This window comes from Callionymus lyra, chromosome 14 (assembly GCF_982586985.1).
Source record: "Callionymus lyra chromosome 14, fCalLyr1.hap1.1, whole genome shotgun sequence".
Taxonomy (NCBI): Eukaryota; Metazoa; Chordata; class Actinopteri; order Syngnathiformes; family Callionymidae; genus Callionymus; species Callionymus lyra.
In genome coordinates this window covers 16,970,366-16,987,669 of record NC_141831.1, presented here as the reverse complement: position 1 = coordinate 16,987,669, position 17,304 = coordinate 16,970,366, and the positions used below count along the sequence as shown (strand labels likewise).

Here is a 17,304-nt window from a genome sequence, read left to right as displayed (position 1 = left end):
CCGTAATTTTGTCGAATAATAGTAACCATTTCTTTATGGGTTCTATTTTAGTGTGCATTAACGCTGAGACGTCTCATCTCCTCCACCTGGAACAATAACTCAGTCATAATCTCATTAGTGTTTAAAGTTATGCACGCGTGATTAAAAAATACGAGAGATGCCTTTTCATTCACCATCTCTCGGGGTACCTTTTTAACAAATTGCTCATTTTAATAATAGATATTTTATTGGGGGTTGTTTAACTGAGCCATTAATCAAGCCATGGCTGCTTTCATCCAGCTGATGGCAGCAATAATACCGAGAGTGAAGCTCTCCATCATGGAGCGACGCGGACAGAAGAAGAATGGTGCCTTCAAGTGCCGTGGGTAAACCATTATTCCAGATAGAAACGCACCATAGGTCAGCCCTTCTTTGGGAAATAATGACTTCTTTTTTAGCTTATAGTCTTTTGTCACGTGCTTTAATAGGTTATAATGGATCATATATTTCGCTGAAGGGCAGATGGAGCGGAAAAAAATAAACCAATATAACGATAACGATTAAAAAATACTTTTTCTGTATTAAAAAAATACTTTTTCTGTATTAAAAAATACTTTTTCTGTATTAAAACAATATTTTTCTGTATTAGAAAATACTTTTTCTGTTGTAAATGTTATATACACACAAACACACACACTTCAGATTCAAAGAACATTTATAGACCTTCAAATAAATACGGATAAATACTAACGTGAATTTCTCTAAGGAGATGAATAAAGTATCTATCTATCTAACAGATAGTGACATTTTAAAGGAATATTAATATGATTATAATTACCATTGTTTCTTTTTTTTAAGTCACATTTTAAACTGGTAAAAAGTGTAAATATCAAATTAAAAATAATAATATAGTAAACAAAAGGAAGGTAAAAAACTGAAGAATATATAGTCATGTGTTGCTAAAAGTCGAGCTTTTAAACATGTCTCGTTTGCATCATTTTATGTGGCAGGTTGTATAAGATCCCTCAAAAATAATAAATTTAATTTTAGGTCATGTTGAAATATTGAGTGCTTGAAGCAATGTTTACTTATCGTTTTGTAACACATCGTCTCTGTCGAGTGTCGCAACTCAGTGACGAGTTTCACCGAACGTCCCTGAACGCAGCACCGAAGAGCAGGAAGACAACCTGGCAACGCTGTCACCGAGCTAACGTTCCCATGTAGCTAACAGTTAGCATGGATGCCTGCGCTTTGTCACCATGTTCTCGCGGAGTTTGACTTCAAACGTTCACTTTTTAGTCTCTTGAAAACCAAAATGCAGTCGGTAGTTTTATGATGCCAATGTTCGACGACCCGAGCTAGCCCCTGCTAGCGCCACTGTGGTCCGCGTAAGTTGTCCCGGCTAACCCCGAGTCAGTTGTTGTTAGCTTCCGTTAGCTTCGAAACATGGCGATTGTGTCTGGTTCCTGCGCCCGAGTCAACGGCTCCAGAAACGGGCCCACGGTGACCGGGACCCCCTCCGGGTCTGTGGGGCAATCCCAGCCCATGATAGCCGTCTGGGAATGGCAGGACGACCTGGACTTCTGGCGGCCGTACAGCGGTCAGGTGAGCGCCTACATCGAGCGGTGCCTGTCACCGCGGGGCCAGAGAGCAGGGGCGCCCGCCGCCGCCAGCATCTGCCTCGGACAGTCAGACCCCAGCCTGTCGCCTTATCTTATCGACGTTCATAGCCTCAAACAGTTCCGACAGGACACAGGTGAGTGTGCGCCATATTTTGACCGAAACAAAGTCTCGTTTTTAGATGTTGTGCTAACGGGCCCCGAAACGGCTAACAGTTAGCTTGTGTTTACATAGCAGCGGCTAACGTTTGACAACATCCGCATAACTTAACAACAACAACTCCTCTTTCTGAACAGATTGGACCTGGAATTAAAAAGAAAGTACTCATTATATTTAGCAAACTAATTGTAAAACAGTCAGGTTTACACCAGAATAGTTTATATGGTTATAAATTGGCATTTATTTACATGGACATACCAATAAGGGTGTGAAATGACTTCATAGCTATTTAATATATAATATCATTGGTGAAGATGAAAAAAAAGGCTTTTATCAACCAAAAATCCTGGGATTTCATTCGGTTAGACTCGCCTGAATTAAAATGAGTATCACGAAATAAAGTAAGGTACAACAAAGTAGCTGACGCATATAAAGTTTTCACTATGTAGTGTGATCTCGAACTATACAATATACAATTTAAATAATTTCAATACAGTTCTACCTAAGTTCTACCTATACATTTAATGAGTTCCAGCTGCTTTTTTGCATTATACTTTTTTTTTTAAGTTTACCCTTAAGAAATAGTGAAAGAAGATTCCATTCCTGCTGGAGTTTTGAAAAACTATGAATAATAATGATATCGGCATCTCAAAACAAGTCAAAATAAACAATGCATTGTTTCATATAACGCATATTAAACAATTAAACTGGTAAACAATAGATTAAATTATTAGATTAGATTAAATGGCATTTTTCAGGGTTAGTACGTTTAAGTCCAGATGATGCATTGGTGTATTTGTGACTTATGGCAATTTCCTTAATGTCAAATGTTTCTCTGAACCTACTTGTACTTGTTATATTTTTGCTTCTGTACTCTGTCTTAACCCCAAATCAAGAAACTCTTCCACACGCAAAAATATTATAATCTATAAATCTGTACACAATGCCAGCTGACCACGCACATTTCCTTATGTGCATTCCAATGGGTGATATAAAAAAAAAACTTTTTATTTTATATTGTCGTCTGATCCAGTTTATAAGGACATTACAAAAAAAGATTTGAACAGCCGATTTTAATTTAAAACAAAAAAAAACAAAGAGTTATTTTAATGGATTATAACGTTAGTTAAACAACAATACAGGTATCATTTAAAAAAGTGACGAGCAACACATTTCTTTCTTCACAAATAATTGGGTGCTACTTCAAATGATTATTTAAAAAAGTGTTTTTTGAGGACACACTGGCATAATTTTCCCTGCTTCACTTTGGAGGTACCAAAAACACAACTAACGTTGGTGAGCTGTTCTTTTTTTCAACAAAAAATTGCTTGTATAATTTGTCTTTGGCTCCACCGTCCCTCATTCATTAGGTTTTTTTTGTTTATGTCTTGCACCTTCTTAACCTTCCAGCATGCATGATTGAGTTTGTAAAAGCTGTGTTCGTCTGCGTCATAACATGAAAACGGGTTAGCTTTGTGGCTAATGCTACACGTGGACTTTGATCGATTGTGAAAGTGATTGATCTTGATAACCTAATAACTATTTTATTACAACCATTTTGTGCTGATTGTTTCTTAAGACGTTTTTATTTGTTCAGGCTTTTCCTTGATTTTCTCGAACTCCTGTTGTGTTATCAGTTTTTATCTTGATCTTTTAGGTATATACTTTATTGAATATTGTTTTGATTGTTTAAGCGCTTTGTGACCCTGGTCTGGAAAAGCGCTATACAAATAAAAATTACTTACTTCTTACTTACTTACTGATACATTTTCACCATATTTGAATGAGAAACCGACTGAAAATGAATATCAAACTGGAAATGTATACAATAATTAATTCTGATCAGCTCTAATGCAGATGTTTACATAAAGGAAGTTACAACTGGAATTTGGTTACTAAATAAATAAATAAATACCTATTTAAAAACTTAAGTACAGACTATGAGTTCGATCGGCTTCCTCTGGGAGGCCGAACAGTGAACTGTAAAGCATTTCCGCAAACACTGGAGAATAATCCGGAGTGTTTTGAATAAATCTTAACCGTTTAATAACACTGTCAAAAGTAAATTTCATTTTCTACAATATTGTTTCTGTTTTGCTGCGTTCATGTAAAACAATGCGACGGTTAAAAAGAAGAGCCAAACTTGCTTTGACAGAAGATGAGATTTACTGGCACATAGATTTGCATAACTCTCTTACTAGAAACCATTTAAAACAAAGTCATTTCTCAGCAGCTGGTCATTGTGGTGAATGTAAACAACGCTGTCATTTCATTGTATCAAAATTCTTCTTGAGAAAGCCATGTATTCACTGTCCTTTTTTTTGGTCCCTGGTCCAGGTAAGACTCGGTCAGTCCGTCGCTCACTCTTTCCTCAGTCCTCGGGGCTTGGCAGCGGATTTTACTGGGAGTGGGCCAATGACGAAGGTGGATGGACTCCGTATGAAACCAGGACCTCCATCCTGCTGGAACATAGCTACCTGGCCCGGCAGGGCACGGCGGACTTGGGCACGCATGGTTACAACTACATCGTAGACCTCACGTCTCTGGCCCAGGTGAACAAATCCTCGGGCTTCAGACGGCAGGTGCGAAGGCAGTGTAACCTGCCTTACCCGCTGACCATCCCCTCTGCCCACGCCTGCTCTTGCCAGCCGTGTCTAAGCCAGAGCAGCACCAGGCCCATGCCCAGTCGGTCTCGACATTCGAGCCTGACGCGGCCGAGTCTCCAGGGGCCGGGAAGAGCCGTCGCCGCTCACCCTGCTTCTGTGTACTCTCCGTACTCGAGGAGACCTCTCTCTGTCGGGGGGATGTCCTGGGGAAGCCCCTTGACTCCCGCCACGTCTGCGAGTCACCTGACGGCTCCACTTCTGAACAGCTCCACCAGTGCAAACGGGTTGAGGTGAGCGTCGACTTCACATCTAATTGCTCACAAACATGTAATTCAAAACATGATGTTTAATTATTACAATTTGGATAAAACTAGATTGACTTCCTGAAGTCGGCGAATCTACAAGTCGGCGTTGAAAATCCAAATTAGTCGCATAACTGGCTCTTTAGATTTAGGTACAAGGAAGTAGCTTTTCTTGATTGTTACAGACTTTTCCTTCAATTTTGGTTTAGTTTCAGAGCATTGCTTTCAAGCAGATCGGCTGCCTGTGCTACAGGTTTTGTCTGTTGACACAGTCCTGTCACTAGTGGAAACGTTTAAACCAGAGATAAAGGGGTGTTGTCAGGAATAACAGCAGCAGAAGAATTCTCCCACACCACACTTCCTTGTCTATCCACCCTTCGCCCTCCGTAGAAAAATAGACATGAAACTATGACTGATTTCCTGTCGTCCTTTTATTGTCTCAGGGCTAAACATTGAGTGAGGGATGAAACAGATGGTTGAATAAATGGCCATCATGTTTCTTTTAGATTTTCATTAAGTTAAATGTTCATTTTTCTAGTCACACTTGTAAGTAAGTAATTTTTTATACGTCACACTTGTCCTGTTCATAAGTCATTGTTGATTCTACTTGATCGTCTTCTCCACATGAGTTGTCATGTATTTCAAAAGACCTCCGGATCAGAAACGTTGCTTCAAAGATCATCCGACTCACCAGGATCTAGTCGTTTCCTGTCTTCTATATCTGAGTTGAACAGCATGGTAGTGATCTCTTAGCGGCGCTGCCATCCTTCTGCTCCTGGAGCCAAAAAGGGAAACTTGCATGTTAGAATTGCTGGTGGCAGGACCGGAGGATGTCTCGCCGTGTTTCTATCAGTGCTTAGAGAAGAAAAGAACAATGACGGATGACACACGCAAGACGTGAAAGTACCAAACGTTATTTCTGTTATGAACAACCATCTTCACTGTCTGTTGCGCCTGTTCCAGTGTCGCTCAGCTTGTCCTTCTGACACTTGTTTCCATTTCCCTCAGTGTTCCTTCCATCCCCGTGCAGCTGAACGGATCAACCAGCGTCAGCTCGGCTCTGGCAGGTAAGCGGGGAACTTCTTCGTCTTCATCGTCGGTGTGAACGCACTCTTGTTTTTCACGACATCACTTCCAGGTTTCTGTGTCGCCTTCATTCAGGCTTCTGCGAGTGTGACGTGACCGCGCTCACGTTGTACCTTTGAGGCCCTTCAGGCTGTAACAAGACAAACGACTAGTTTGAGAGGATTCCTTTTATTTCACACTCTGACACCCCTAGTGTTAATGAATTTGTATACCGTGGTATATGTCTTAAGTTTATAATTATAACAAGTGTTTCTGTTGGGCTTTAGAGTCCCTTAACAAATTGATGGTTGATTTGGAAAAATGAAACGACCACATAAAGTAGAAATGTATTATGTAATTTTTAGCCGATTTATTGCGCAAAAGAAGATGAATAAGAACACAAGTTATGCTGGTACCTCCGAGGTACAAAACTCTTTAATAATACAAAAATAAAGTGGATCTTTTATGAAGTAAATGGTAAAACGGTGAAGAAGTTCTGTAATCGAATATATGCCAAGTTACCAAACATAGCATTTTACACATTTAAAGAACACAAAAATGAAAAAAAAAACACTACTTTAAGTACACATAACAAACTTGGAAAATTGGCTAGAATGTATTTTATGTTTGTCTCAAACTGTATCGTCTGTAGTTGGACTCGGATTCATTAATTAGACATTTACAAGGTGAAATGCATCCAAATTTTCGAAGTTTCTCAGAGCGTACGTAGTGTGTCGTGTTGAATGCTGCCATATTCGCTCACCCTACCACTTGGCAGAGATACTATTATCCATGTGTGACTCTCAGCAGAGATTTTTAATAAAGTGAGCCGCTTCACTGCACTGGAAAAATACATCAGGCCACAGTTTTCAACATCGATTTTTGTCAACAAATCGTTGCAGCCATCTCGACGGTAAGACAGTACTTTGCAAATCTCTACTGTTGGCCTCCTGCAGCCAGAGATGAGTGATGTGTTCAAGGAACAGCTAATGGAAGTCAACATGTGATACAAGCTTCGATACAGTACGAGTGAGAGCCATTAGCTCGTCGGTTACAGCAAGCAAGGGTTTGTTTACCTTTTAAGTCCATGCAGCAGTTTAAAAAATGGACTCCGTGGACGCGGAGCAGTCGCGGCGTCACCAACGTGTTTACTCTTCGTGACAGACGGTTTTGTTTACAGAGCCCGGGTCCAGTGTGTTCGGCGGCTGATTAAAAAGTTGGCAGACAGAACCTAATTGACAGAAAGCGGCTAATTTGTCATGCAAAACGAGCCCTCACTCCGTCGACTATCTGCCGCCGCTTCCAAATTTTCCGCCGCTAATTAGAAGCGTTTGTTGGCCCGAGATGAGCCGTTGAATCAATGCGATCAGCTGACAGGAAGCCGGCGGGCCGGAACCAGCCAAATGAAAAGCGGCGCTCCGTGACTCCGGGCGAAGATTTCCTTCAAACCGAAAAGGTCACGAGTGCAACGCCGTGTGCCAGCGATCATTAACAGTTAATGAACATTCATTGTAATCAGCACTCGTGTTATTCACTGCTCCGATATTTAATTATATCGGTTGTTTCCAGTAAACACTCTCTTGGCAAAAAACATACGCGTTTATTCCTTTGAGAAGAAGAACTTGATGGTGAATTAACGCATAAAATATATTGATAGAGGTAGAAATGAGTATTTACAAAGTTTAATTGCATTATGTGATTAAATATAGTGGGAGAAAACTCGAGTTCCTAGAGTAACAAGATGGACATTCCAGTATGTTTTAAATGGTGCCTGAAGGAAAGATGGGGTAGGCTTGAGAAAAATGTACTTGACGGTCACCACTTGGTGCATTAGCCTCACTGCAACATCTGTGTTAGCATCTGTAGTTTTCTTAGGAAGCAATTGAGTCCATTATTTCTACTTCCAGCATGTAACGTGTTTTTAAATGAAATGCTCAAGGCCTAACACATCTTTTTCCTTTTAAGATGGTTTAGTCGCAAAACTAAATAACAGAGAACGGTCACAACCCAAGTTCCCCTATTATGTATTGTCTAACAATATTGTGGGGCTCCATCATTAATGTTGGGGATTTCTTTTTATTAATTTTAGAGACATTTTGTCAATAGAAAGTAAAATTATATTGGTCAACACATAAATTACAGCAAAGAAAATACAGGTATGCAACAAAGAAATTGTGATTATTAAAGAGCCAAGATAAGTGAGAGAAATGGATTAAGAATGTTTTTAATTTATGTTTTTGGCCAGATGAAACTGGGCCTATTTGCCTTTTAACCCCCGCACACCTGCTGTAAGGAGATTGTTTTACGTTGGTAGGTAAATGAATTGTAACTGTCATGAGCTCTCCTTCCTCTCCACGCAGGTACAGCAGGAATAATAATGACCCGAAAGGTCACGACGATAATCGCACACGTTATCTTCATGCAGCGTTTCTGTTGGCTCGTCCTCAACATGTCATCGCCGGCGTGTTTTTCGATCCGGCTACACAAAGCTACATTAGTGAGTTGTTCTAACGTCTCGCTGGAGACGCATAAGCCCGAGCGAGGCGAGAGCAGCTGCTCCTTAATGATCCGCACGCACTTGAGAAATGGTTACAGATTTGTTTGCCGTCTCGGCAGCTGTTTGGAGAAAGATCGCATATTGCGACAAACATCTCCAGATCGGGTGGACGTGACGCGGAAATGGAAAATCGCGAAACGAGGAGCGATCGTGTGTCTGTGGTCGCATCAGCCGCTGCTTTTTTTTCTTTTTTTTTTTACTCCTCATACTTTTTTGATTTCTTCCTCTTCTGCTCCTGCAATTCTGCTCTCTCACCTGTCCCACTCTGCCCCACCCGCCCCCCCACTCACTGTGTCCAGGCATGGCCTCCATTTTGATGTCGGCAGTCGGACTCGGCGTGCATTTCACCAGCGCCCCACTCCCACAGCACCATGTGCAGCAGCAGCTCCAGCAGCCTGCTCCCTTCTCGCTCCCACCTCCTCCTCCACTCCTCCCCTCCTCCAGCAGAGCCAGCAAACCTCACAGCAGCAGCAGCAGCAGCAGCAGAAGTTCAGTTAGGAGAGCAAAGTGGCAGCACAGGAGAGGTAGCCACCACTACAGCCCTTTCTGTTGGTCCACGCATCATCATCATCATCATCATCATCGTCGTCATCCTCTCGCTCCCATTTGTCTTCATCTCCTCCGGCTTCTGTTTGATTTGCTACTTTTGCTCATTTCGAATTCTCCTTCACCACGTCTTGTACAGGAACGAGTCGATGCCGTTTACCTTTCTGTCGAAACTTTGAGCAAAGAGTGGATGTTTGTGATGGAACGACGACGTGTGAATGAGCTGGTTTGGTTCGGAATGAGAAGAGAAATTCCTTGGTTTTTAGTCATCATTGTTGACACTGTCGTCACTTCTTTCAAAGGGAGAAAAGTTAAGTTTGAAAGAAAATCCTGCTTTGTTTTGTGTGATATCTTCATAGCAGACTTTACCCAGAAAGAAATGGAAGCGAAAAACACACATGGGCCGAACAAGAATGATTCGATTTCAGCAGTGAAGATAGAAGTTTTACGCATGATATTTTATAGATATTTGATCCTTTTCTCTCCTGAAACCTCTTAGTTGTGCGTCCAAGTGACATCTAGAGACTTTACATTGAACACATGGCGGATATTGAAATATCACGGAGATGAAAACTTTTCCGATGGATTTAGGAAGTTAAAAAAAATGTTTGACAGCAACTCTCCGGGTCTGACAGAGTCTGATGTCCAGCGTTTGGCCCGGACGTTCACTTAAGCGATGTCTCGGGTCGATAAGTTAAGAGTTTCAGCATTTCTTCTGTGTTCACTCCTCCTCATTATCCTAATGGACGTGATTAAACCCCCCCTCCACACACACATACACACACACACACGCAAACCCACCTTATTCATGGCCGTATCTGATGGTGTGTTTTGGAAACACTCCCACTTCTAAAAATGCAGCAACGGCAGTTTTGCCGCAGCTCATGATGAGGCTGTTATTCAAGTTTTTTTCCCCCAATTTTAACAAGTGCGACGAGACGCCCTCGTTGAGATGTGTCGGCAGGAAAGTTGCAGCGTTTCTCTCAAGACGTTTGTTCTGGAAGCAGCTTCTTAGGATTGACTACTGTGGGGTTTGATGTCAGATCTGTGTTCGAGTGCTCGTTCCAGACCATCTCACCCATTTGTTCTTCTCACCAGTTTGCTAGTTTTTTAATTATTTGCTCCTAAAATAGTCCTTGTGGATGTGTTGATGACGACCTGAAGTGAATGTGTGCAGTGCCGCCCGTCTAGAATACTCTCCTGCTCGCTTTAGTGTTTGCAGTACTTTGTTTCCAGTCAGACGGAGAGAGTTAATTTACAGCAATGTCTGAGAAGTCGAGCGATGCCAGTCAATGTTTCCTATGAAGGACAATAATCCTTAGCCTTTAACATTGAGAATCCACCCGGAGGCAATAAACCTGCTCCGTTTCATTAAACACTTATTCTCCATTATGTTTCAAAACCTGTTTCTGTGGAAAAAAGAAAATCTACAATGTAGAAAAGTCTCGCTCTGGCTTCAGTGCTAGAACCCTTAGAAGATAAAACCTTCAATCACTATCCATGGATTCGCAAAAATGTAAAAGTACGTCTATTTCGGTAAAATCCTAATGTCGTGGAACTACTTTTATTGTTATTATACTTTCATTTCGTCTCTGGTCTCAGATCATATTGCACAGGATCACTAGGAGGCCCTTGTGTTCATGGCTCTTTCCACCAGATGACCCTTTTTTCTAGTGCACTAATAAATTTTGCTTTTATGTGTCGTTCACCGGCGACTCACTTCAATTTTATAACCCATCGCTAGATTTTAAGTGACAATATGTGGACGAGTGCCGTTCTGAAATCCATCCTCTGGATACAGACTTGTCTTTGCTTCTTAGAACTTCTCACTTGGAAGTTTACCTTTAATGTGTCGCACTTTATTACAGCACACGTATAAAGATAGAAGTCCTCAAGGCTTTTTTCGTCTTTAACATAAAGACGGTGATTTTTACTCCACTTCACTCATGTCTCCTAAAAAAAGGTCTTTTCTAAGGTTTCTTAAAACCACAAGGACGAGGAAAGAGAAGGTTGTGAAACCCAGTCAGCTCGAGAGACGTAAGTGTTTCTATTGTCTAGTTTCTCCCGGACATTGAGCAGGAAGTGGAAGTGACTCTCGGATTGAAAGTGTTCCTGCCTCAGATCAGACTTGATGTGTACTTTGAAATCTACTGTAGAAATGTTTGAGCAGATCTTCGTAGAGAGGGTCAAACTTTAGTTTGTTTGTGAAGCTTAAGGGAGTCGCAGTTACTGGGTTAAAATGCTTTATGGCTTTTAATACAACAGATCTGGGATCAGCGGTAAGAGAGACACATTTACGAAGGCGCTCTGTGTGACTTTTGTGCGAGAGATAATTGCTTTAGAGTCGTGCTGTTGTCGCGATGGCTTTGTCTGGTGATGTTGTTTCGAAACATCCTGAAATATTTACCAAGATGATGCCAGTTCAGGAGCGATGTTGGCAATTTACTCCGTGTTCATTAAGACCCGGAGATGCTACGCCGCGTTTGTGGTCATTCTGAAGGATGGATTTGTAAAGTCGTACGAAGAAAATGGTGCCATATATTAAGATTTGCACATTAATGTGTAGAAAAGTCATCCAGGTTTCCATTAAAAAAAAAAAGTCTCCAATTAAAGTCTAAAAAGGATGGAACAGATTTTACCTTCTACTCTACTACAAAAAATACAGTGTTGCTTGATGGTACATTTCATTAGCCACAAGCTAATTTAGCAAGTTTCAAATGTTCCGTTCTTTACAGTTAGAAACTATGATATTTTTAAATCAAATTACAGTTAAAGGATGATTATATTAACTGCTATCTAACTACCAAAATGTTTTACATGGTGTGACGTAAAACTTGATATAAACTTAACTGTTAAAAAAAACAACAGCCTGTGTTTACTAGTATAAATTGATTTATTTAGATTTTTTTCAGTGATAGATTTATGTGGAACATTCATCATCTTGTAAAATGATGACAGGAGTTTATATTTAAATATTGTTTGTATATTTAGTTATTTATAATTCTTCCGTTTGAATGATTTGAAACAGACACGATCGATTCATTCCTACTTGAACCAGTTCAGCTCTTTGTGCCTCATTTCACTGCTCAGATGTTCTCAAACGTCCTCCCGTCACTCTCGAGAGTCCGGGGGCGACATGTCTCTCCGGTCATTGTGACGACCATCATTTCACCTCATGGTCATCTCGGTGTTGGTCTGTCGGTGTCGAGCGTTCACTCGTCTCTCCCTCGACTTGTCCACAGCGTCGGCGCAGAGACCCGAGGAGGTGATCCAGCGCTACATGGAGGTCGTGGCCGGAGTCCCCAGCGAGGTGAGCGTCATTAGTTAAGACCAAGACTATTCATCATCAAGTTGTCACTGACTCTGGAGGATTAACAACATGCTTGTTCAGGCACTTTTCTCTTCAATTTGGCCCTTTATGAAGCATCAGAACATGAATCATGCGTCTTGACCGCCCGCTCTCGCAGGACTGCATCATCTGCATGGACCAGCTGTCCAACCCTTCCGGCTACGAGACGCCGACGGCCGAAGACGGCCGGAGTCTGCTGCCCGACGCCGTCGGCAAATTCATCAAGTGCGGACACACGCTGCACATGCTCTGCATGCTGGCCATGTACAACAACGGCACCAAGGTACCAGACACATGGACTTCTGCTAGCGTTTAGCTTCCTGAGCACCTCAGCCTCTTCATGTTGCCTTTAATGCGTCTTGCATGTCTTTGATCTCCATGATGAACTTTACATTCAGTCTGACACGCTTTAGTTCTGAAGAAGCTACAAACTGACTTTAGGAATTGATCAGTATGTCATGTTTATATTGTGTAATGAATTAGAGTTATAATAATGATAATAATACATCTTATTTATGCAGTAAAGAATAAGGATTTTACATGGGTGAGAGTCTTACTTCAGACTTAAATCACCGAGTTATGTACATTTTACACAGTTTAAACACGATAATATAATTGAAAAATATATTTTATTTAGTTGAAACAGATTTTTATTAATTCTAGTTACTCAACATTTTTTTTTTTTTTTAACTCTGTCATATATTTTTAAAGTATATGAGACAAATAATATTGTTAATTGAAATGTTATGTATTTTAATTATTTACTTATTTGCCATTTTATGAGACTGTCTCTTTATTTTAATTTATTGCGTTTTATTTTATAAATGTATTTTTAATTCATTCGTATTATTCATTTCCATACTCTGTAACGCGACAACAACAAAGTGCTCAACGGCTTTAATATTTTTCAAATTCAAACTTTGACCTTGTGACTCTAAACTCTCTAAATGTGACATTAATCTCAAATATAATTTCTAACGAGCTTAATTTGAATCATGTCCTGTCCAAACAAGGATTATTGAAAAGGCAAAATATAAGATTAAATACGACTGAAGAGGAAAATGGGTTCAATGGAAATTGTCAGACTGCAGTGCAGTGTGTGACCATGTGGGGTCGCTGTTTAGAGGCCACATTAAAAACTTTATTAGCAGTCATCAAACACCGGAGACAGCAGGTGGTCGTAATGGTGGCTCTGACCGTGTTTGTATGGACCTGCAGGACGGCAGCCTGCAGTGTCCCTCGTGTAAGACCATCTACGGGGAGAAGACGGGGATGCAGCCCAAAGGCAAGATGGAGATCTACAGCATCGGCCATGCTCTGCCGGGACACCCCGACTGCGGAACCATCCAGATCGTCTACAGCATCCCGCCGGGAATACAGGTGCGGAATAATGAAGCTGCGATGTGGATCCGGTTTGTATCGAGCCGCAGAAGAATGAAGGCTGAGCAGATGTCTTCTCACCGCTCCGTCTCCTCAGGGACCAGAACATCCCAACCCTGGACAGTCCTTCAGCTGCAGAGGCTTCCCTCGGTGCTGCTTCCTGCCCGACAACGACAAGGGACGGAAGGTGAGATTCAAAACCCTCGTCTTCCTCTTCATCATGGTCTTCATCTTCATCCTTATCTTTATCCTCTTTATCTTCATCCTTATCTTTATCCTCATCCTCATCATCTTTATCTTCATCCTTATCTTTATCCTCATCCTCATCATATTTTTCTTCATCCTTGTCTTTATCTTCATCTTTATTATCATCTTTCTTTTTAACTTCATCATCTTCATCGTCTTTATCTTCATCCTTGTCTTTATCTTCATCTTTATTATCATCTTTCATTTTAACTTTATCATCATCTTTATCTTTATCCTCATCTTCCTCTTCATCATCTTTATGATGGTCTTTATCTTCATCCTCATCGTCTTTATCTTCATCCTTGTCTTTATCATCTTTATGATGGTCTTTATCTTCATCCTCATCTTTATCTTCATCATCTTTATTATCTTTAATTTTAACTTTATCATCTTCATTATCTTTATCCTCATCTTTATCTTCATCTTTATTATCTTTAATTTTAACTTTATCATCTTCATCATCTTTATCTTTATCCTCATCTTTATCTTCATCATCTTTATGATGGTCTTTATCTTAAGGTGTAAGGTAAGGTAAGGTAAGGTAAAACTTTATTGATCCCTCAGGAGGTCTCCTTCGGGAAATTGTTTTTTTTCCAATAGCCAGCAATTTTTCATAAACAATAATAAATAAAAAATAAAATAAGAAGAAGAACATAAAGAGAAAGAACAAGATGACACAATCTAAGTCTAAAGATAAAGATAAAGAACATAGGTCAAAGAAAAACAACAAAGACAAAGGATACAAAGACTAACATAGAACAGAACATCCAGATACTCTCACTCCACTCCTGCCCCCGAACTCAGAATTGTACAATTTAATAGCCCGAGGAATGAATGAGTCCCTGAGTCTATTAGTGTTGCACCTGGGTAGGAGCATTCGTGCACTCATCCTGCTTCTCTGCTCACTGATGACAGTGTTCAGAGGATGACTGTCATCATCCATGATGGACAGTAGTTTGTTCAATGATCTCCTCTCAGCAACTGTCACCAGTGAGTCCAGCTTCAACCACAGAGCCAGACCTCCTGATCAACCTGTCCAACCTGTTGACACTCCTCTTGGACACATTTCCACCCCAACACACCGTCTTCATCCTCGTCTTTATCCTCATCATCTTTATGATGGTCTTTATCTTCATCTTTATCTTCATCCTCATTGTCATCATTATTGTAATCTTTATTATCCTCATCTTTTTCTTCCTCCTTGTCCTCATCTTCATCCTCATCTTCACCCTCACCTTTTTCATCATCGTCTTTTTCTTCATCCTCACCTTTGTCTTCATCCTCATCTTTATCTTCATCGCTCCAGCTCCGCCTTTCCTCTTCATGTTTCCAAAACATCTTCACCGACTTATTTTCCAAATCAGAGAAACAAAAGTTGTTCATAACAAACATGATGATGGATCCATTGAATAGTTGAACATTCTGTCTGAGCTCGTGGCCCCCGGACTCTTCCGAGGCTCTGCTGCTCCGTGGATTCCTGCGTCAGAGTGACGGGACCTGTGGTGTGTGCAGGTGCTGGAGCTGCTGAAGGTGGCGTGGATGAGGCGCCTCATCTTCACCGTGGGAACGTCGAACACGACGGGCGAGCCCGACACGGTGGTCTGGAACGGGATCCACCACAAGACTGAGATGATGTCCAACGTGACGGGCCACGGCTTCCCCGACCCCAACTACCTGGACAACGTCCTGTCGGAGCTGGCGGCGCAGGGCGTGAGCGACGAGTGTCTGGTCGCCGCCGGCGACAGATAGGTCAGATCCCCCCCCGACCCCGGCCCTCCTACAAACACACACACACACACACACACACACACATTCCTGCTCTCTGTCATCACTCCTGACATCTGATCATGTGACCCTCGGGGTCAAGACTGGATCTTTTCCTTTGAACTGGACGAGAACGTAGAAACTGGAGACTTGTTGTCGTGTGATGTCATCAACGCGTCTGATAGGGTTTTGATGAGGTCATCAAAACGCCTGCATATACTGGCCATGTCGCTTCGTGATGACGTCCTCATGTGCCGTTTAACCTTTCATGAATGTTGAAACTGGCCGCCAGAGGGCGCCGCAGTAAAAAAAAAGATTCTTCTAAACCTGACGATGACGAGGAAGTTGTTAAACAACAGTCGCGGCATCAAGAGATTAAACTTCAAATCAGGAAAGAAATTAAACACTGGAGCAGCACGAGGGTCGTCATGGGGACGATAAGATGTGGAAGAAATGAAACGGTTTGTGTGGATTTAAACAAATATAAACTTGTGTTTTTTTTTTATTTCTCCTTTTAATAACAAAAAGAAGCTCAGAAGCATCAAAACTCATCATGGTCCGTATTTACACGTCATGACATCACTTCCTGTCGATCAGTGATTGTTGAAACGGGGGAAGAAACTTTATATTCAAGTTTCTTCACATTTAACTAAAAATAAGTTTGAAATTCATCCACACATTTACTTCCCCATGGTGGCGCTCTCGTCATTCATAGAAGACTCGCTTCGATTGGCTGTTAAATGTTTGCGTTAGATGATTATAACGAAGAATTCTAACGTTGTTGATTTATTTTGGATGTTTTTCTGCAAACGTGTCGGTTTGAACCTGGAGTTGTGAACACGTAGATACACACCAGACGCTCTCACACACACACACACACACACACACGCCTTCGATGGTTCCGTTTGACTTTGGGTTCTGACCCGGCGTCCGGAGGTCGGACGTCTCATGAAGCACTTTAGTCCCGTCAAGCTAGATTTGAAATAAAATGGCAGAAACGTGGGAAACGATGCAATGGAACGACATCAGGAGTTGATGTAAATACATTAGCGATTTAGCTTCGACACTTTTTCAGATCAGTTGTGACTTTTTTGTTTTGTTTTTGTTTTGTTTGTTCCGATGTTTGTTTGTGAGAAAAGTGAAATAACCAGACGACCTCGAACGCATCGTCACCGAAGGGCGACCGGACCAGACCACGAACTCTGGACTAATGTTGATCTTAATTGATGTTCATTTTAGTGTAAAAACACACATTTGTATTTTCTTTACAAAATAGCTAATCATTTGTGTTTAGAAAGAATAACGTGATCATCTCGGTCTCTAGTTTTCCTTCGGTCCGGTCGCGTGTTCAGGACGACGCTTTTTTGGAAGAAGAAAAAAAAAAAACAAACACAAACCTCCAGTTTAGAACATTTTTCATCGTGACAATCAACGTCAAAACTCCAGATCATGAACGCTGTCGACCGACGAAAGGTCGGAAAGAATTCTGCAATAAAGTCAAAACATGGGAACGTCTCTGCAGTTTTGTCTCTTTGTTTACGTTTATTTGCTCGTTTTTGTTTTTTAATAATATTCTCTGCAGCAAGAATTCTGACCCGCTCCCGTAGGAGAACTCACATTTCCCCGATCCTTAAAACTCTTCACTGGCTGCCAGTTTCTATGCCTTTTAAAGTATATATTTTAACTATGTATTGTTTTTGATTGTTAAAGTGCTTTTTGACTGTATCCGCT

The 17,304-nt window shown here is 41.2% G+C and overlaps 1 protein-coding gene across 2 annotated transcripts; it reads left to right on the top strand.

Moving 5' to 3' along the window:
• Nucleotides 1–1,161: 1,161 nt before the first annotated feature.
• Nucleotides 1,162–17,088, top strand: dtx2 (deltex 2, E3 ubiquitin ligase). 2 transcript variants are annotated; one of them, XM_087806765.1, is made up of 9 exons: nucleotides 1,162–1,735; nucleotides 4,096–4,654; nucleotides 5,675–5,733; nucleotides 8,588–8,812; nucleotides 12,077–12,144; nucleotides 12,302–12,466; nucleotides 13,402–13,563; nucleotides 13,661–13,750; nucleotides 15,322–17,088. In XM_087806765.1, exons 1-9 carry the CDS (start codon nucleotides 1,426–1,428, stop codon nucleotides 15,556–15,558), a joined length of 1,875 nt encoding a protein of 624 aa, XP_087662891.1. In that variant the 5' UTR covers nucleotides 1,162–1,425; the 3' UTR covers nucleotides 15,559–17,088. The 2 variants fall into 2 exon arrangements, with proteins under 2 accessions (XP_087662891.1, XP_087662892.1); XM_087806766.1 differs by lacking the exon at nucleotides 8,588–8,812 and having other exon boundaries at nucleotides 1,164–1,735.
• Nucleotides 17,089–17,304: the final 216 nt, after the last annotated feature.

Bases quoted from the DNA above. Each gene is read 5' to 3' on its own strand.
- dtx2 (XM_087806765.1), top strand. From the start codon at position 1,426: ATGGCGATTGTGTCTGGTTCCTGCGCCCGAGTCAACGGCTCCAGAAAC. The intron at 4,655-5,674 runs GTGAGCGTCGAC...CATTTCCCTCAG, and splicing joins ACCAGTGCAAACGGGTTGAG to TGTTCCTTCCATCCCCGTGC. The intron at 13,564-13,660 runs GTGCGGAATAAT...CCGTCTCCTCAG, and splicing joins GCATCCCGCCGGGAATACAG to GGACCAGAACATCCCAACCC.